Below are 20,961 nucleotides of genomic sequence, written 5' to 3'. Positions count from 1 at the left end.
AGCTCTGGCAACAAAGCAACAACTAAAATTGAAAGGCAGACAAATAAAAAGTGACGAGCAAGAACATACATATACATAAAGAGGGGGCAAAAGGGATGCTGAGCAACATGATAAAGGCACAAAAATCAATTTCTGTGTCAATTTTTTCCTTCTCTTGTTGAGGCGCCGCGTGTAAAGCAAGACGAGGGATAAAAAAGTGCGTGCGGTTTGCTAAAAAACAAAACAACAACAGCAACAAAAAACTGGGTTGGCAAGAAAAGTGGGTGGGGGGACGAAAGCGAGGCCGAGAACCGCACAAAATGCCGCTCATATTTCAAAGCAGTTTCGGGAATGTCCTTGGATTTGTCAGAGCTTTTTGCGCCAGGACGAAACAGGAACCAGGACTCGCGGGGCCAAAAAGTGGAGAAACACAATTAAGTGCAGCCAACGCATAAATCTTTTGTACAAAATAAGTCACCAGACTGGGACTTTCGGCTAAAAATGTGGCCATTGTTATCGATGAACCAAGCAAAAGGCCAAGATAACTTTAAAGAACTGCAAGGTCAGTAAGAAATATTGATATGGGTTGTATAAATTGATCCCGAAAAGAAGAGATTTAAATTTGAAACAAAAATTTCTTAAGAAATCAAGTTTCTAAAAACGAACTTTCACTATAAGATATTAATTTTGTATATACTTTCAATACATAGAGTATTTTGCATTTTAATATATATTAAAAACAGTTTTCCCTCATAATAAAAAAAATAAACCAAGCAGCCAGGCAAATCTCCTGTTTAAAAATAACATAAAAATTTTTTATTTATTTTTCAACCAAAATGGAGAGATAAAATCCCGCAGATTAGTGAACAAACTTCCCGGAAAATGCAAAATCCCGCCTCCAGAGGTAAATTGTGGGCGCACACTGTCTGGGCGTGGCGCATTTTGGGGCAAAATATTGCTGACAAGCCAAAAAGCAACGGAAAATTTACGAACGAGTGTTGTAGTACGAGGTAGTAGGAGTATCATATATATTTCGTCGTCAGTATTTCCCATTTTGTATTTTGTATTTTGTAGTTTGATGTTGTGTAGTTTTATATTTATTGCATTGTTTACCGAACAGAACAAGGCAATGACAAGTCGGCCCATCTACTGTTGCCACGCCCCCCGTTTTTGATTTTCCAAAAGGAAGGCAACAAAGTCAACGGTTATTTATGTGAAAGTCTCGTTTCGTTGCGTGTCTTCTCATTGGATTCGATTTGACGCGAGTGCTTTGATTATTTTACAACCTTTTTCTTTTTGCTTTGATTTTTCGCCCGAATTTCCCATAATACCCTCTCGCCAACCCTCACAGATTTTCCCGGGTTTTCTTTTTGCCTCGATTGAGTGTGCGTTTTTCTGCAGTCTAGCCGAGGGAAATTTATGCCGACATCGCCTATATTTATAGACACCTTCACCTGTCTTGCCAAAAGTCACTTACGAAATTAAATTTGTTGCTGCCTCTAGCCCACTCTGTCGCCCTTTCGTTGTGCCCTCTCTCTTTCTACCAACCAGATCCATTGCAACCGAAAGAATATTCAAATTTCGTTTATTTTCTGTTGTTTTCTTAGATTGTCAACAGATTGTACTCGAAGGCATTGTCAATTATTTTGCTTTGCTCACTTTTCGCTGCCATCGATTGGGAAATGTTGGGGAAATGAAAAACGGGGCAAGAAAAAAAGAATCAAAGAAAAGTGGTTCGGGGAAATGGCGCAATATGGTTAACGGTTATGTGAATGGGCGACCATTATGGTAATAGACGGCAAAAGAGTTTTTCCTTGCTTTGACAGTCGGAATGGCAGTGGCAAATCATTTCTCTTGTTAAATATAATAATTTAATGATCAATAAGATCAAATTTCTATACTATATACTATAGAAAATATTTTTTTAGCTTGGAAAGGAAATGTTTTTTATCGTAAAAAATGTGAAGCAAACTTGCTGTGTAAAGTTTAAGAACTACAAAAAGGAAAACTGTGATTCATAGAGAAAACTTTTCACTTTCACTTCATTTGCCTTAGCTTGGGCGAAGTTTATAGGGTTCGTGGAAAGTAATTGGACTTGGCTTTTAAAAAGTTTTCTATGTAACTGGGCTTTGCTTTCTTTAAATGCCACCCTCCCCTACTTTTTCTTCCTTCCACGGAAATTCCTCTCTTTGTGTATTCAGTTGCTTGTCATTTGTGGCAACATTAGCTTTCCGTTGAAAAATAAAAACATTTTTCTTATTTATTTATTCATGAAGGTCTAAAAGGTAATTAAAACTAAGAGATAGCGGGGAAGTAAGAAGGGCTATGACAGATAGAGCCTTTAGCTCAAGTTGCTGAATGTATTTATGGTTAGTTCGGTATTACATTCTAGTTAGATAGTCTATGTAATGTACAGGCAAAGATTTGTGATTGGAAAATATTATCAAAGCCTTGTCAGTTGGATTTGATAAATAGTTTCTGTGATTTGCAAGGCTTGATCTGGCTTAGAAAGTAAAGAGATGGTTCAATACAGACATAAAGACGAAGACAGACTGTTCTCAACTTGAAAGACACTTTAAATTTGACCAAGTAGATGCGTTGGTAACCAGCTTCCTGAGACTCTCTATCAGATAAACAGATCACAAGCAGAAACCAACTCCAAGATGAAGTTCTATATTGAATGAGTTTAAAATGCTCAAACTGAAGATGCTAACTAAGAATAGTTCTTATGTATTATATACAAGCTAAGTTAGACTCTTAACCCCTTGACGTATCAATGAGCCCAACAAAAATTGCGCCCAACTGTTCGGACACAACTCTCAGCTCTAAATGAACAAATCAGACTCGTGTTAGTCATGTTAGGCACAAAAATGGTACCGTAAGTCAGACTCGTGGAAATACGGCAAGGGGTTAATCCATTTAAATATCGAGAAGTTCAAAATTTGAAATTGAATCATTAAGAAGGGAGTAACTTTCACAAATTTCCTTCCATTAATAATCAAAATAGTCGTAAGAATTCCCAGCAATTCCACTATTATATGACAAAGTTATAAGTCAAGGCTTTACTTACTGGCCAAAATAATTAAATGCTAACAGAAAAATTTGAATGTTAATGGCAATTTTTGAAAAATTTGAATCTCTAAATATCAACGGCCAAATTTTAAAGTTAACAGAAAGTTAACATAATGTTAAAGTTTAAATGTTAACTGCTATGTTAACTTTAATTTGAATGTTAACGGCTATGTTAACATGAATTTGAATGTTAACGGCTATGTTATGTTAACTGATTATGTTAATCCATATTTTGTTCTTTCTAGAGTATCAATAATTCCCAACTATTTCTAACTAAAAAGTCGTGACTTAGGCTCTAATGGCCAGACAGAAATCAGTCAAGTCATGTTCATGTCTGTGTGTTTGTGTTAGTAAAGTGTTTGGAAGGGGTATGGATGGAGTCCCCCATCACATAGGTGGTAACTAGACACCAAGAGGATGCAGTCTATCATGGATTTTGTCCGTTTTTTTGATGAAGTTGAAGCTGTATTCCTCTGAAGATGCTTATTAATACCAAAAAATAGACTTTGGCCTGCAGCAAATGAAGGTAAGTGATGAATTTTCTTTTATTTATTTTTATTATTATATTTATATTTGCTGTTTAATTTATCTAAGCTATTATTTATATTAAAGAAGCTTTAAAGATTTTAAAACCACTTTAATATCAACAAGAAAATAAAGTTATTAGCTCAGATAAAAACATTAAATTGAGTTTAAGTAGAGGAAAAGCAGAGAAAGTCCCTGTAAGTGGAGAGGCAACGAAAACAAACGCAGAAACATGTCGTATGGCGTATTAATAAATAATATCAGAGAAGTCGCTTGGGCATATTATCATCTCTCCCCCCACTCTATAGTCTCTTGTATTATTTATATTATTTTATTATTGTGTACAACGTTGACAAAAGTCTTGTTTTTGCCAAGTTCTAATGTACGAACCTTTGGCCAAAAGCCATTCATTGAAATTTTATCTTTGTATTTGACTAAAGAGCAAAAGGAATGAAACAGCAAGTATTTATGGATTATTTATGAAAACTCTGATAGCAAATATAATTAATAACCTCAAGTCAAGGCAAAATAGTTTTTATTCTGTTGGGAAATTGACTTCTGCTGGTTATGAGTCAGAAAAAGAAGGCGTGCGAAAATAAGATTTTGAAATGATTTTCCGCTTTTATTTTTTAAAACGTAAACTTATATATGTGTTTAAATACTTTTAATTTAAATATTTATTTAATTATTATGTAGAAAATTCGTTATGGATTATGGTTTTTAGGAAGATCAAGTTAGGAAAATGGTAACCAATGTTTTGAAAGACTTTTTAAGATATTTTTTAAAGGGAATATATTTTCTACTTAAATTTTGTATTAACCCAAGTACATAGTAAAACTATCTGCAAATGCAGTTAAAAACATTTTAATTTAATTATAAACGAACTTCGCCTAACAAAAACTCAACTTAAAGCCTTAAGCCTTAAATTGAGGAAAAGTTGATTAAATTTTCCTTCCACAAAAATTCCCCACAAAGTCCATTTAGAATCGTGTATCCCTGTTAAAGTATCGCTTGCCGTAATGGAATAATTTAAACTTAATTTAATGATAAACGCATGAATAAATTGCCAATTTTTTTTTCTAGAGCTGGCAAAAATGAATTTAGCTTAAGCCGTGGCAGTCGGCTTTATTATTTGTAAATTCCATTTAAATTGCCACAAAGGCGAATGCAATGAATTTAAATGAATTTCGAGTTTGGTTTTAAATCGTTTTCCGATCGAATTTTCCGCATTTCCCAGTAACATATCTGTGTGGCTGTTTGGCTGTTTCGCTTAACCCATGCTGACCCAACTCATCCTTACAAAACAAATATTTGCCATGTCACAGAGTTGCAAATATTTTTGCAGAAGAAGAACGAAGGGAAATAATAGTAACAAAAAATAGATAAATAAATCACAGCATGGGACGAGGTTTTTGTTGTTGATTGTTGATTTTTTAGTGGTGATTAATGCAATGTTAGTCTGCGTGTGTGTATGGGTGTGTATGGGTGTTGTTGAGCAATTTTATGCACTTGCTGCTGGAATTTTCCTTGGTGGCTTTTCCACTCGCTTTTTTTTTTGTTCTGGCTGTTTGTTTTCTTTGTTGTTTGTGCAGCGCACGGTTTCATTAATTATTTATTTATTTGGCTACTCACCCGCAGCAGTCGTTGTTGTTTTTGTTGTTTTTGTTGACTTGATGTTGGTTTCTCTCTCTTTTTTTTTTGTTTCTCTTTTTTTTTGGTTTGCTGCCTGATAGTTGCCACAAATCAATCAAACGCTCGACTCGAATATATATAAATCGGTTTGTTTACGAATCTATATATATTTAAGTATTTTTCCTATGGATTTCTTTTGTTTCTTTTTTTCCTCCTTTACGCTTTTCACATTGTTTTTCTTTTTTCTTAGTGCATCTGTGATTTATGCCGCAAAATAAATGCATTACTTTTTTTTTTTTAATTTGCCTCTCATGTCATGTGTAAATTATTAAATTTATTTCATAATTAATTTGCCCAAAACATTTATTCATTGCGTTGGTCGTTTTGTTTAATCTGCCATTTATGATTTATTTAGTTTGTTGGGAAATCAAGAACAAAGAACAAAGCAAAGGATGGTAAAAAAATAAATTGATGAAGGCGTTAAATACCAGGGTAAACATGAAGTTCATTTTGTAAACAACTATTATTCTAGAGGCCTTAAAACATCATTTCTATCTGCCATTATCAAAGAGACTCATTAAAGGTATATAATTCGAGGAATAATAGCTAGCTACCTGGCTGGCTGCTTAGCGGCTGTCGTTGCCCGCATCGATTTGAAATTGAAAAACTAAAACCGAAAAACTGTAATAATAATAACAATAAGCACCGAGTGAAGGTGGCAAATATTTATGCACATAAATCGACCAACGAATGTTGGTGGCCGAAAAGTGAATTACACGCAAATTACATGCGCTAAGAATAATCAAAGCAATTTTCATTTAATTTCAGAACATTCAATGCATTTTTCAAACGAAAATGCCTTTTGTTTATGCCATAAAAACGATGAAAAACGGCCCAAAATGCTAAACAAAATGGCTCATGAATGAAAATCAACGCCCAGAAGTGAATGAGTGTCGCTCTCTCTCTGTCTTTATATACATATATATATATATATATATATATATTCATTTTGGCCATTCTCTGGCTGATTTGTGATTTCGTATGACGCTTTAAACACATTACGAAAATCAACAAATAATGTTTATCGATTACATGAACGAACACTACAGCCGCGTTACTTTTTTTTCCCCTTCGTTTTTCCCACTCTGTGCTTTCTGTTTTCCACGAATTTCTCTTTTTCGTTCGACATCTTTTCCCATCTGGCCAAATGGTTTTTGAGCCTTTGATTCAACACCAAATCCAGCTCCTTTGAGCCAATCAGATTTGCATTAGCTTCATGCGAAAGCTGAGCGACATACACTCAATGGCGAATGGAAAAAGGGAAAGCCGACAGATGAAAAGCCAAGGACAACTGGACAGTAACTTACGATGGTGGAAAGTTAACTTAAGAGAAGAAAATGCAGCAGCTAAAAAAAATATTTCAACTATTTCCCTTCCCAAATTATTTCCCCCCCAACTAAGAGGCCCCCAAAAAATACCACCAATTAAGCTGGACTTTATCGCATAATATCTGACATTCCTTGGCATTGCCTTTAATGCTGCAATTTTCATAAATATTCCCCCCCTGCATTTGCGCATTTCACAGACATTTCGGATAGCAATTCGCACCGCAGCTGCGGCCCAAGCGGCGTATGTGTAATATTTCTAATGCCCGAAAAAAGCTGCGTATGTTCTGGCACCACCCCCTTGGCCAAGTCCTGCTTATGCTGCAAATGCTGGCCAAATGAAATGCGCTTGAAAATGTGCTCCAGCGCACACAAGGCGTATGAGCAACATTTTTATAATTATGCGACGGCAGCTGCAAGTTAAACACGCCAAATGCAATTAAGTGCTTCAAACTGTGTTTTCTTTTTCCCGTCTTTTTTTTTTTTTTGGGAGAGATTTTGCTGGGTATTTCCCCCCCCGCCTCACCCTTTGCCTTTTCTTATATATTTCAGTTTTGTTTTTAGCCGCCTGCCTTTCGGTTTCGTTTTCGTTTTCGGCTTTGTTTTGTTTTTTAATTAAAAATTGAAACTAAAGCGCCCAAGCAGCTTAAATATTTAACAAGTGAACGAGTAATGGAGCTCGCGCGCGGGGCAGTGTGGGGTTAAGGCCTGAGAAGATGGTGGGGTTAAAGGGCGACCCATGCGGAGACAATTAGAAATGCTTTTGGGGGGCGGCGACGTCGGAGCGGGGAGTGGCTGGCGCGTGTGGCAGCCAGTTTTTATGGAAAAAGAAATTCCGTTTTATGGGAATGCCATTGCATACTTTCGGGAGTTGGTAAGTGCTAGGCGAATGCCGCCTTTACAGGGTGTGAGATTGGTCTAAAAGCATGGCGCTAACTGCTCTCTACTCTCTCTCTGGCATTATCTGCGGCTTTAAGGTATTTTTCATTTAGTTTTATTATAAAACCTCAGTATGAGAAGGTTTTTGTTGGGTTTTCATATGCCAAAAGAAGGGACTTCTTTTTAGGAGTTCAAATTTTTAAATAGAGTTCAGAATTTTTCATTTACTTTAGAAAGTGCAACTAGTCGAAGTATATTCTTGTCGGAAAACTCTTTTGAATGTATAAAACAAGCTTGTATTTTAGTGCACTATTAACCTTGAAAAAGAAAACTTTTTTAGCTTGCCAGAACTCCCACAGAAGTCTCAATTACAGGGTACACTTCGAGCTAATCCTTTGAATGTTCTAATGGCATGATGCCCGGCAAGCATTTGTAATTAATTTAGCGCAGGCACAGGCTTTGCTTTTTTTTCGAACAAAGCAAATCGCCGGGGAGCACACACATGCAACGGTGACGCTGGGGAAAGTCGTAGGGAGTTAGGTAGAAGGACCACTGAGGTGCGACTGAAACATTCGGGGAATGAACACTTTAAGCCCAAATGGTTTCATTTCAGGGGCAAACAGCAAGCGGATTGAGCCATGGTCCATACCCACAGACGATGCTGTCTGATTGCGGCCAGGTGCTAAGCCGATTTGGCTACTGAATAGGCTTACACTATTTAATTTGCCATCAAACTACTTTCCAGGGTTTGGTACTTGGCACGCGTTGAAGTCGATTTTAAATTAAATAAAAGGATGGTTTTAAAGGACTCGAAAATAGCTCTCAGAAGAAGATGGGAAGGCTTTTTGGGGCAAAAGTTGCGTTTTCTTTTAGGTAGGACTTTAAGTTTAAGTAATATAAATAATATAACAAGCTTGGCTTATCTTTAAAATATATTAAAGTTGCTTTTAAGGAATTAAATTATTAATAGTCTTCATTATTAAATTCTTAGAATTTTTAAAGAATTTTAAATATATTCTGCAAGCAGCAGTTTATTTAAGAAAGATTACAGCGAAAATGTCCTTAAACTTTGCTTTGCAGAAAACCATAACCCATAACCCTTCTTAGTCAATTTTGTTTTAATATTATTAATATTTATGCAACAAACTTTAAGAAATGTTTAACAAGCACTTTAATATCAGTTCAAAAAGGCTTCCCAAATTTAAAGAATAATTTCAAATGTATTTTATCCATCAAAAATTCAAACTTAAAAGAAACTTAAAAATGTTTTCCAAAATCGGCTGAAAACTACCTAAAACTAAACCCTCAGCATTTTTAATGTTTTTCATAAAATTTGTTTTTATATACAAAGAATATTGAAATAAATCTAACAAATTTTCACAGACACTGGCAAGCAATTTGGAAAATGTTTCGAAGAAATTCTCATGGCCTTTATATTAAAATTTAAGAGCATTTTTAGTGCTTTTTAAAACGGCTTTTTTATAGGGTATTTTTATAAATTAGACATTCATTGGTGTTAGTCGGGATAAATGTTTTCGGGCACTTAAAAAAATACATCTGAACAGGGGAACTTGAACTTTTCCAATGGATTTTCTTTACTTTTTTCTTTTTTTCTTTTTTTTTTGTTACCATCACCTATCACCGAAAAAAAAGTTTAACCAAAACTCACAACAGGATTTTGTTCTTTATTTATTTTTATATTTTCGAAAGTGTTTTTTTTTATTATTATTATTATTTAATTTGGTTTTTTGGCCCGCGCCAAATGACAAGACGACGAGTAATTTTCCCAGATTTTCCCCTGTTTTTCTTTAGTATTTTTCGCTAGTGGAGCACGTCGTGCCGTCGGCAAAGCTGAACGAGAACTGAAATCAGAATCAGAAAATGCGATGGACGATGCCGAAAAGCGAGAAGCGAAACGAAGTGAGTCGAAGTGTGGTTGAAGGAGAGCGGGCAAGCATTTTCCCGCTTTTCCGAACAACTCGCATGCGAGATTTTTCGTTGGCCAGGTTGGGAAATTCTCAGGGAGCCGGAATTTCCCTTGTGACGCAGCAAACGAAAGCGAATCTGTACGTTCGGCTGGCTGGTTTTTTTCTTTTTTCTTTTTTCATCTGGGCCGTTTTTCTATTTGGCCAAAGAGAGAGCATCACTCGGTCTCGTTTTCCTTTGGCCAAATTGTGGGCCTACCTGTTGCTTAGCAACTCGGCTGAAAGCTGGGAACTGGTAGCTGACATTTCGCGGACTGGCTTGGGGTAGGTAGCGTAGAACTCATTATTCCATTGTCGGGGTGCCAAAAAAAAAAAAAAAGTTCGACTTTCGTAGCTTAGCCAGCTGTTGCCAATAAAACAATTGGATCTTAGAAAATATGTTAATTTTTTAATAACACTTCAAGCCTTTTGAATATTATATCTTTTTATTAACGTTTTGTTTGCTTTTAAAGGGAAATATGAAAGGGAAAATAAAAAGATTAACTTAAAAAAAGTTTATTTTGTAAATACCAAAAACTCTTCCTTAAACAATTAAACCAAAAAAAAATACCAAAATTAACATTTAAACACCTTAAAGTCCTTTAACAAAGTTTTCTTTTTTAAGATACCAAATAAATACCCTTCCTCTAATCCCTCCCATCTCTAGTTTAAAGTAAAACCAAAAAAAAAATACTAAATAAATATTCAGCTAGCTAACCAAAAACAAAATTTACAAAATAAATACTCAATTAACTAGCAAAAATATACAAAATAAATACTCAATTATCCTGCCTTCTCTGCGCTTCTCATTTCGTTAGTTAAGCTCCACTCCACCTGACTCCTTCACTCTGATGTTCCTCTGGAGTATTTTCAGCAAATTACTTGGCACTTAATTGATTCGTGTGCGGAAAATAAGAGACAGTAGAAGGGAGGAGGGAGTAGGGGGGGGTGGTGGCACTTGAATGGTTTATAATTCCCCAGCTGGTCCCTGGAATTACCGACTGCAATTGATTCGTCTGCCATCGGATGGGCCCCCAAACCGAATGCTATCATCGGTGGCTCATTTACATGCGAATTTGCCAAATGTCATTTGGATATTTTGACAGTCGAAGGCAGTTCAGCTCAAGGAGCCATATGTTTGCTCAGCCAAGAGAGTGAGATGCTTTTCCGTTCTCTCTTACTCGCAGGTTTTGACCCTCTTCAGGAAAAGTTTAAGCCATAATGTTAATACATTTGGCAAAAAATATATTTTATATTCTAAAGAATATTCCTCTTAATTATTGGAAAAATTAAGTATAAATTTTATTTCAAAAATTGCTTGAATTCCCTTTAAAAACTTCTTTCACATCACCCACCATTTTTATTTACATATTTTTTTTATATATTTCCCACATTTTTTATTTGTTGTTTTTATCCCAACTTTTTGTTGCTTTTTTTGTTTTTTACTTTTGTTTATTTGCATTTGTCAGAGGCAAAAACAACAAAAAAAAACTACCAAGAAAAGCAAGAGTAAGACCAAGAATGGCAAATGCCACTCAACACTCAACATGCCAAATACAAACACCGAAACTGAAACAAGAGCAAGGTGATAAAAGGGGGCGTGGCTGATGGAGAGAACGGGGGGAATCCACAGGGCATATTGAAGGCAGCAGAAGTGTAAACAGGAAACGTGATATTTGACAGATGAGTGTAGATATTTAGATACCAACATAAATACTACTTATGCCCTGGGAAACCACCCCGTGCAACCATTCGTTGTCCCCCAGCCCCCCATAGATTCCGTTCAATCCCCAAATCTCGAGTCGCCTGTTCAACACTTGGAGAAATTATGATTAAGTTGTGGGTTTGTTTGTGCTTAGAGAAGGGTAATAGTAAGGATAAGGATAAGAAGTAATTTCTTGTTAAATATCAAAAATATTTATTGATTGATTAATATGTAAAAAGTTTTTATTCTTTGATAATATTAAAATATTAAATTCAACTTTTTGTTGCTGTGCACCGAGTTCTCCAGTGTTTGCCGACTCCTCGGCAGGCAGTGTCTCTGGTGTCTTATTGATTTTCTGCTATAGCTTTCACTTGCCGCAATTTGAAGTGCCACACACACACACACACAGAAACTCGCACTCAGACAGGCGCAGGCACGCACAAAAGCGAAAATGAGATGAAAACGGAGCCACCAAGAAGGCAACGAAAGGTGGCAGAAGAAGCCACAAAGAGAGACATGATGCGAAAAGAATCGAAAAGAAGTAAATATTATGATGGATTAATGCTTTTCCCCTCCATTGCCACTACTGATTTTTCCTCGCCCTATGTTACTTTTCCAAAGAAAGAAAAAGAAAAACAAACTAAATTTGGGCTAAAATATTGTTCTTAAGTTAAGTCGAATTTTTACAAATATTTTTTACCTCTTAAAAATCTTAAATTATTTTTTAAACTATTCTTTAAATATTTCAAATTATAAAACTTAAATTTTTCTGTATATTTTTGATTGTTTTACCGTTTTATCCGAGCATTCGAAACCAATTTGGTTCCCTTTGTCACTCGGGCGTATGCTTGATAAAGCCCATCGCGCTCGGAAACCGCACTGAAGGCAAACCACAGTGAAAGCTCACCACAGACGAACGGAGATTCTCCCTTAGCGACATTCCACGGCACTTGTAGGGTCCTCGAAATCTATTGCATACTTTTGCGGGCGGTGACAAATGCCAAAGAGCTCTCTTAACCAGAAATTAATCAATAAGCCCGCTTTGATTGTGGCCAACAATGTGATATATCCCAAGTAGACGACATTGAAGGCGGCCTGTGGTTACAACCGCACCAAGTGTTTAATCGAATCGTAGTAAACTAATTAGTTTACCATTCATTAGTAGTTATAGATTTAGGGATTAGCAAGGAAATATTTCTTTGGGCAATGTAAGGATTAGATAAGGAAAACTTATCATTAAAAACTATATTCATTTGAACTCTTGAAGAGCTTTTTAAAGATTCAACGTTTATACTTTCTTGGTAATAATCAAGGAAAGTTAAATAAAAATCCTTGAACCCCATGGAAAATGTCCTATATAGACAGCATATCTGTTTATTCTCATTATGCAGATACCAATTTCACACCAAAACACAAAGGAATGCGATTAAAAGTTTAATTAAATCATAATTAATCAGTTCAATTTACATTGAATAACCGTAATTAATCACTGACTCGAACGAAAGAACAATTTAATGTCCATTTCTGTAATTTCAGGCAAGAGTGGCCTTAATTCGTATTCCCGAATAGTTAATTATAAATTCCCCATAAACCCAACTGGTGAATTAAGAAAAATATAAATACTTTAAACCGAACATACTTGCTCATGAATCGAATATTTATACTTAATAGGAAGACAAGTATTCATTTATCAGCCCGTCAATGGCGCACTTGATTTTCTTTATGACTAACAAATTTCCATTCAACGGTATGGAATAACCCTTCTGTTTTCTGATATTTCACAGCGAAACAAAGAAAATAAAATGCTTAAAAAATAAATATATACGATAACGAGCTGGGCAACCAAAAGAAATAGGTAAGAAAAATATGATATGGAAATGAGTTTGCATTTTACTCACAGTCATAATAGTCGTATCGATCCGCTTCGCTGGGATTATTGCTGCCCATGATTTTGCCAAAAACTGTGAAGAAAAAATGAAAAAATAAAACAGGAGAATATCGGGGTGAAAAAAAGAAAGAAAAAACAAGAAAACGATTTAAGAGCGGCGACCAAAGGGTTAACAACAACGTGGACAACACTAACAAAACGAGGGAAATCGCAGCAATTCAATTAAAATCGCTGACACAGAGTCAAAGTGATGGCTGAGTGAGGAAAAGGCGATGGAAAAGCGGAAAAATCGAACTGAAGCTGGCGGAGATTGAGGCGAATGAAAATAGTCGCTAAAAGGGTTAAATGGAAATGCAGTTTGGACAACATAAATACAACTTTTTTTGTATGATAGAACTGTCCTGTGGTAAGCTTCTGACTTAAATTTAAGGTTTTAAAAATGGCAATTTTTGGTATTTAAAAATAAGTAAAAATTAAAAAAATATTGCAGTTTTGAAAAAAAAATTAAGAAATTAATCATTAAGAAGTTCGAAGAATATATAAAATATTTTTTATTTTAAATTTTTATTTTATTTTCGAAGTAATTTACTTAAATGTATTTGGCAAAGCATACTTTTCGGCGCCCTGATAAGTAGCCAGAAGTGTCATTCCTTGAAAATAAGCATTAAAAAGCTAAATGGTAGCCCTTGGACATAATCTTAAGGACAAAAAACAGCAACTATCCAATTTAAAGGTTAAAATCCTCACATATTATTGCCTTTACTTGGTTAGTTCTTACATTGGGGAATCTTTCTTAACATTAATTCCTCAAACTTTTAACAGCAAACTCACGTTTGGCGAAGGTTCTGCGAACGCGCAGAAAGCAGGATCGCGAGCGTGAGAGGCGGACTAGATCCTCCGGATGCGCTCCGTTCTGGATGCAGATGATCGGCGCCAATGGCGCGATGCGGCAGTGACTGCGACTGTGGCTGCGACTGCGACGTCTTCGTTCCAGCAAAGGTATGGCCACGAAATTCGATGCTGGCTGCAGTTGCAGTTGCTGTTGTTGTTGTTGCTGTACTTCCACTGCACCGATTTCCGTTTCCAGTTCGCCGTGGTGGTTATTATTGGTGGTACTGTTGCTATTGTTGTTGTTGTTATTGTTGCTATTATTATTGTTATTATTATTTAGGCTGCTGGCATCGATGATGGTTATAACGTTGACTGTTGGCTCTCTGGCGGCTGAAAAAGAAGTAAGTATTGTTAATTAGTTTAAAGAAAATCGTGGAAATTGCAAACCACTCTTAGCTAATCTACCTTACTAACGTAACTCTAACAAACTGCTCTCGCTTTATCTAATTAGTAGATGTTTTTTTTTTTCTAAAATTCCATTTAAAAATTAAAATTCCTAATAAAAAGGCATTTCATGTCCGTGGGATGGCGATGTGTTTTTGACAAATTTGCTCTACATTTTGCCCGTTTCTTCTTTCTCACACATCATCTCGTAAATCATTTCAAAGCAAGCGACAGCGAGGGAAAGGAATCCAAGGTCGGATAGTGGGTGGGTATATATGGGTGAGTAGGGGTGGGGGTGAACTTTTGCCAACGCCTCACGATGGCTGTCATGTACCTGTCAATGGAATCGAATTTGTGTTGCTGCTTCGAAGGCATTCGAGTGCTGGAAAATGTGGAAAGCAAATGCAATTTGCACAGCTTGAGTTCAGCCAGTGTTGGGTAAATTGATAAAGAGTGTCTGCAAATGGACTTAAGCTCCCTCGAGGTTGTTAAGGAAATCGGTTTAAAGCTCTTAAAAAGAGTTCATTATAAGCCATAAAGAAAATCAATTAATCAACTTTGGCTTTCAGCTAATTAAGTGTTGGAAAACACCCAAAAGAAAAGTGAATACCCCAAAAAACATATCTCAGCTCAGTCACTTATCATCTCAACAGCTTGGGACAGACCTTTTCCATTTGCCTCGAAATGCTGCAATTCATTTGATTTATTTGCCCTGCCAGCTGCTTAGCTATTTTCAAGTTGCAACGAAGCTGCAACAAGGGGCAGCCCAGCCCCAGCCCGCTTGGACAGAGGAAAATGGCAAGTTACGGGGACTTTCTGTTTGCCAGTGAGAAAAACACACATCCACTTTGAGCTTTTTTGGAGGGGTTCTACGAAAAGTATCAGTGACGCTGAGTAAAGGGGATATATTTTTAAACATAAATTTAACGTAAAAGTGTTAAATAAATGGGGAAAGAAATTTCAAAAATCGGAACTACTGGGGTACGATCTGTAATTTTAGTATCAATCAAGCATCTAGAATTCTTAATTAAGGGTTAGACTTTTGGGAAATGTTTTTAAAATATTAAATAATACAGAAAATAGTATAAATCTGCTAAAATAAACACTCATTAAGTTAAGTAATATTAACATTATAAGCCATTCGATTTCTTAAGCCCTTTCTTTGGCTTAACAACAGCTTAATTCTTAACTAGACTTACACCACTTTTTAACACTTTTTATTAACTTTTCTACAGCATTTTTTTAGGTCTCCCTGGAAATACCCTTCTAATGTAATAAAAAGGCAACTTTAAACTCTTAATTTTTCACAAAAAACTCTCACATTCAGCTCACTAGAATCTATTTAAAACCACTTCACTAACCAAAGTGTTAACCATAATTCTTGATAAAAACTAAGTTTGAAATTTGTCAAATTAGAAAACTTTCAAAGTGATGTTTAAAATTCAGCACCCCCTAAAAAACTTTCAAACAAATCTCTTAATAGGCAATTTTTTACACTTTGAATATATAACCAAAAAAAATTATACTCCCCCTTTGGAGCAACGCCCCTGATGTGCCGACATGGCTGGCTAATTTCTGGCCCATGGCCAACCAGCAGCTGGCTCATCGTGGTGCCTGGTTGAGTTTGTGTTGTGCTCCTTCGATCTCGGTGTCGTTGGTCGTGTTTATTTGTTGCATATTTCGAACTATGGCCAACGAAGTGCCAACAAATGTCGCACACGATGGCCACAATGGCCATTCAACAGGCTGGGCGTGGTTCAAAAATGTAGAAGAAAGAGAAGATTCTAAACTGGAATATGATTCAGAAGTCTTAGTTTACGAGTTCGATTCACTGAAAACATAAATAAGTTCGGTTTATTTGCCATGAAAACCCACTCAATTAATTGCATTTCTGTGGCACTTTTAATGCACTATTTCGAGAGTCGTAAATTGTGCCTCCAGATCTGGCAAATGCCAAATGCAATTAGAATAATTGCTATTATGATTATTGGCTAGGAGCACAGGGGATCGTAAATTTGCGCCCCATTAACACTTGGACAGAAAACTATAAACAAGTTAACAGTTTAAATGCGGTCAAATTTGTTTCTCTTGAATAGCCCAACGCTAATTTGTCGTTTTTCATAAATGTTCACATCAATTTTGAATTTTTAAGGAGGTCCACAAAAAGGTTATTAAAAATAAAAGGAAATGTTTGGTCTTACAATAATTTTATCATTATTTTTATTGATAACTTTGCCTTGCATTTAGCGAATTGAGAATGTATAGAGGGTGTAAGGGGTGGTTGGTAGGAGGAGGTAGTTAAACCCTTGATCGTAGCCAGCACAGCTGCTTGAGGATAAGGAAAAGTTAACCCAGATCTATGCTTGCCATTGTATCCCTTTCTTCATCTCATTATTGAAGTGACAGATGTAAGTATCTATGATGGCGTAGACCACTGACTGGATCTTGCTGAGGTCGCCTTCCAACATAAAAGGCCTTCCAACATAAAGGTGTCTACAAGACTTCGGTCAGCACCTGGATGGCTTGGTTGAACAAAAGTTGCGACAGGACCGGCAGAAGACGCTTCACTTCATGGAAGGGTGGATGCGGATTCTTGTTCCTGCACAGATTGCCAATCAGGCCTACGAGGCTGCGTAAGGAGGTGATCGGAGTCCTCTTGAGGATTTCACGTTTTGTTGAATGGCAATGTAGCGAGCTGCAGCTCCATCACTAGCTATGTTGCCGAGTGCCCAGACCACCTGGTAGGCAAGATTGATGAACCTTGACTGTAGGAATACCTCAAACTGCGGCACCATACTGTATTCTATGACGAAGCAGCTCTTGTAGATGCTGTCAGGGACATGTTAGTCAGCATTCACGTGGCCTCAGATTGCAGAATGGTTGATGCCCCGCAAAAGGCTTATGTAGATAAGGACAATGCCATCACGATCATTAGGTTAATGTACAAAGATTAATCCGCAAAAGGCTTATGTAGATGAGGAAATTGTCATCACGATCCTCAGATTAATGGGCAGAGTAGTAGTACTGCCTATAAGAGCTGGCGGTTCTGATTCGCGCCGTCACTTTCTTGTCCTTGGGCAACTGCAAGGGTCACTTGCCATGGAGTTTCATGACCTTACACAGTAAGGTACTCATCTTTTAACTAGTTTTTAACCCCTGGGCCTTGATCAGCTCATTGCTTAACTCATGGGAATGGATCCACGATGATGTTAAACTTGTTTTTTGTTGAACATTTTTTGTACTGAAGATGCTGACTAATGAGTTACTGATTTATACATTATGTATTTTTTATACTTAAACATAGGATATTTTAACAAGTTAAGAAGCAAAAATCTAGCCTAATGAAGTACAAATAACTATCTGTTTCTTAGTAATTGACTGATTCTAAAACTTAAAAATTCGCCATCCCCAAAAGTATACTTCCACAATCTCAATCTCTTTCTGCACTCTAAAATTCGCACAAAAAAATCATTAGAAACTTTCAGGAAAACATATATGAAGTTTTTTAGCCAAGGATATAACATTTTCCAGACCACTGGATGGAAAATGTATACTCCCATACAGGGCTAAATGTGTATATAAATATTTGAATAAGCAAAAAGAAAGAAAAAAGAAATTATTATTGTTATAATTTAGGTAGAAAAACAAGTAATTTTATAAGCAAACACATAGGAAAGGCGGCGATCATTTAAAAACAATTCTTACAAAAGCTCATAAAATCGCATACGAGAAGCCAGAGCCAAAATATTTATATTAATGATATGCATAAATACCCCGCCGCCTTGTAAGATCAGATCTGGATCTGGAAATCGGTGCGGACTATATATATATATGTTTATGACGAGAAACGGGACCCAATCTAAACAAAAATCTCGGCATTTGCAATAGGAACATGTTCCAGACATTGTTTAGATCTCTGGTCTTGGTCTTCGGCTTTCAAGTTTTCAACTTGTCTAGCTGCCTTTTCCTTGCCTTCTGGCAATTGCACTGTGATGGATAAACTACATCAGATTAGCCGTAAATTGTCCTGATCGAAGGTCATTTCTATATATTCCGGATATCATTTCGCAAGAGATTTATTCCCCCCACGGGTTATCAATCCAAAAAGGTAATCACATTGAGGGCAATCGATTTCAATCGAAACAAAGCTTGTTTTCATAGCGTAGGTGGAAAAGTTCTGTTTAATTTATTTCCATTTTTCCCCCAAAGTCATAAAGTTTTTCACAGTTTTGCCTAGGCAAAATATTGACTATGCAGAGTTTGGAAATTTTACTAAAAACATTCCAAAGGCATTTTCTTTTAAAACACAAAAGAACGAATGTTAAATATTAAAGTTTTTTATTATCTTTAAGCTACTTTAATAGGTGAAAGGATCACTAACAAAGGGGATCTGTAGGTTCGTATCCCCCTTCATCTTTTGGTATTAGTTTTTTAGTATAGGATTTATAATATTAAGTAATATTTGTTTAATTTATAAAGATAAACTCACAAAACAAAAGTTAGTTAGAAATTTAAAAAAGAAAACTATATTTCCAAAGTCTTTCCTTAACTTCCCTTCAATAATAGTAAAACAAAATATTTAACAAAATATTTACAAATTTTCCACAAATGCAATTCCAGCTATGGAAAAACACAGAGACTTCTTGGAAAAGCGATTTCCCTGCTGCACAGTGTTTGTTTTTGCATCTGTCATTGCCCCCATTTCAGCCTTCTGCAGCATTGCAAATCGATCAAACAGCAGTGGGCTGGGAGAGAGATGGAGATTCAAATTTTTGGGCAACGCGGTCTGACAGTTAAATGAACACATTTCACATATCACATTTTCCCGAGCATTTCCCCACTCCCTACCCCCTCTCCCACTCCCTTGCTAGCCAGAGGTTAAGACAATAAACAATAATAAACACAGCAGACACGCACTGGCGGGGGAAAACTTGGCAAATTGTTTTCCCAAAAACATATTCGATCGCAGTTCGTTTTTTTTTTTTGTTGTTTTTTTTTGGAATCTTTGGCCGATTTCCGTTTTCGATCGAGCAAATCTTGTTCCGTTCAATGAAACGAAGAGAGTCATTAAATGGGAAAACATCAAAGACTTCAGATGGGTTCTTGATAATTTTCCCAATTTTAGACGTGGAAATTGTGGGTGGCAAGCAAACAGGTTGAGGAAACCCAATTCTGGCTGCTTTAATGTTTTGTATAAAATCAGGTCTTATGTTGGGATATATAGTTTTGGAATTCATTCATGAAAGATATATTAAAAAGAAAACTGACTAATTTTAAAACATTTTCGCGAGTAATAAATGACTTTTCTTTAGATTTAAATCACTTTCCGCGTTCTATTTTCCAGCTCAACTCAAATATTTGGTTTGGTTTTTTAGGACCAGAACACATGTTGCTTTAAGCCAATTAATGGTCGGAAAAGTTTCGCTGAGGTGTTTTAGATGATATTAACATTTAGCATATATTTATTTATTCAGTTTTGATAATCGCTCTATATAGCTGTGATTATGTTATGGTATTGGGAGGGGGGCCATGTGATGCCGTAGTCCCTGAGCACTAGAAATCTATTTCCAAATGTGATTCGCAGGCCATTCGAATCGCCATGGGTGGTCTAAGCTGCTACTTCGATGAAAACTCTTTTTCCTTTTCCTTTCTGTTGTTCTGCTTCTTTCGAGGTTTTAGGAAATTTTCTTTGATGTCGGCAGGTGGCAATGGCAATGGCTTCGGCATTGGCAAAACAATGCCAGCATAAAGTATGTATGGAAGTGCATTTGAAAACGAAATTAAATAAATTCTTGGGAAATTGCTGGACAAACAGGAATTCGAAATTCTAACGCTGAAATTTCCCCTCTTACTTTGTGGCCAAACACAAAATCAAACAAATACCAAAACAAAAAATTGGTCAAAATCAAATTAAAACCGCTGACTGCGAGGGTTTCCAACGGAAAATGTTGTTTATCTGCCTGGGCTTTTCTTTGTTTTGCATTTGGTCAAGTAAATGGCTAAATATAGACCATAAAGATAATGGCTAGACGAGTATGAAGGGTGAACCAAATCAATCGGAAGAACTATTAAAGGCTATAAACGAAGATCTAATTACCTCTTAATAAACTAAGCTATTTAATTATATAGTTAAAAAGATAATTTTATAAAAAAAACATTAAGAAAAGCCTTTAAATTGACTTCAAAGAACAGTTTAGGTGGCTGAAAAGACACATTTTTATTGCCAAAATTCCTTAGTTACGAAAAACATTTTCTAAAATATTAAAAACTCATAAAAATGCAAGAAAAAATGTAATAAATTCTTGTTTAATATCTGTAATAAATTCTCATATTTAAATTTCAAAATCTAACCTTAACTTTTGGGAACATATTTGAAAGAAAAAAAAACTTACAGATGTCCAACACATCCGATGGCGCCTCCATTTCCATGGCATCCAGTACTTCCGGCATTTTGGCTATAAACTTTTTCGATTTTACGTTTATTTACGATTATTTTTATGTACTTGAAAGAATTAGAGACTCCCTTTTGTACAATCCACCAAAAAAATTATTCACTGAGCACACATTGCAGGTGTTTGTTTCTGTTTTTGGCCCGCAGTTGACTGCATTCGTAAAGGCTAAATTTAGTTTTAGACCAAGACCAAAACAAATCCAAAA

The 20,961-nt window shown here is 36.0% G+C and overlaps 1 protein-coding gene across 3 annotated transcripts in view; it reads right to left on the bottom strand.

Moving 5' to 3' along the window:
- LOC108111850 (serine/arginine repetitive matrix protein 1) overlaps window positions 1-20,961 on the bottom strand; it is a 90,059-nt gene extending 69,098 nt beyond the window's left edge. Inside the window, exons 1-3 of one of the 3 annotated variants that reach the window (XR_001772602.2) lie at window positions 20,697-20,959; window positions 13,861-14,250; window positions 13,040-13,102 (exon numbers count right to left, since the gene is read on the bottom strand). Coding sequence is in view for 1 of the 3 variants with exons in the window: in XM_017221458.2 (XP_017076947.1) it covers window positions 13,040-13,102; window positions 13,861-14,250; window positions 20,697-20,754 (511 nt within the window). In the remaining 2 variants the exon portion in view is untranslated. Of the gene's footprint in view, window positions 1-13,039; window positions 13,103-13,860; window positions 14,251-20,696 lie in introns of all 3 variants that reach the window. The other 2 variants (XR_001772603.2, XM_017221458.2) reach the window with 2 other exon arrangements.

The sequence above is a fragment of the Drosophila eugracilis genome, unplaced genomic scaffold (genome assembly GCF_018153835.1).
Source record: "Drosophila eugracilis isolate 14026-0451.02 unplaced genomic scaffold, ASM1815383v1 contig_2155, whole genome shotgun sequence".
In the NCBI taxonomy this organism is placed as follows: Eukaryota; Metazoa; Arthropoda; class Insecta; order Diptera; family Drosophilidae; genus Drosophila; species Drosophila eugracilis.
This window is presented reverse-complemented; position numbering and strand designations above follow the sequence as displayed.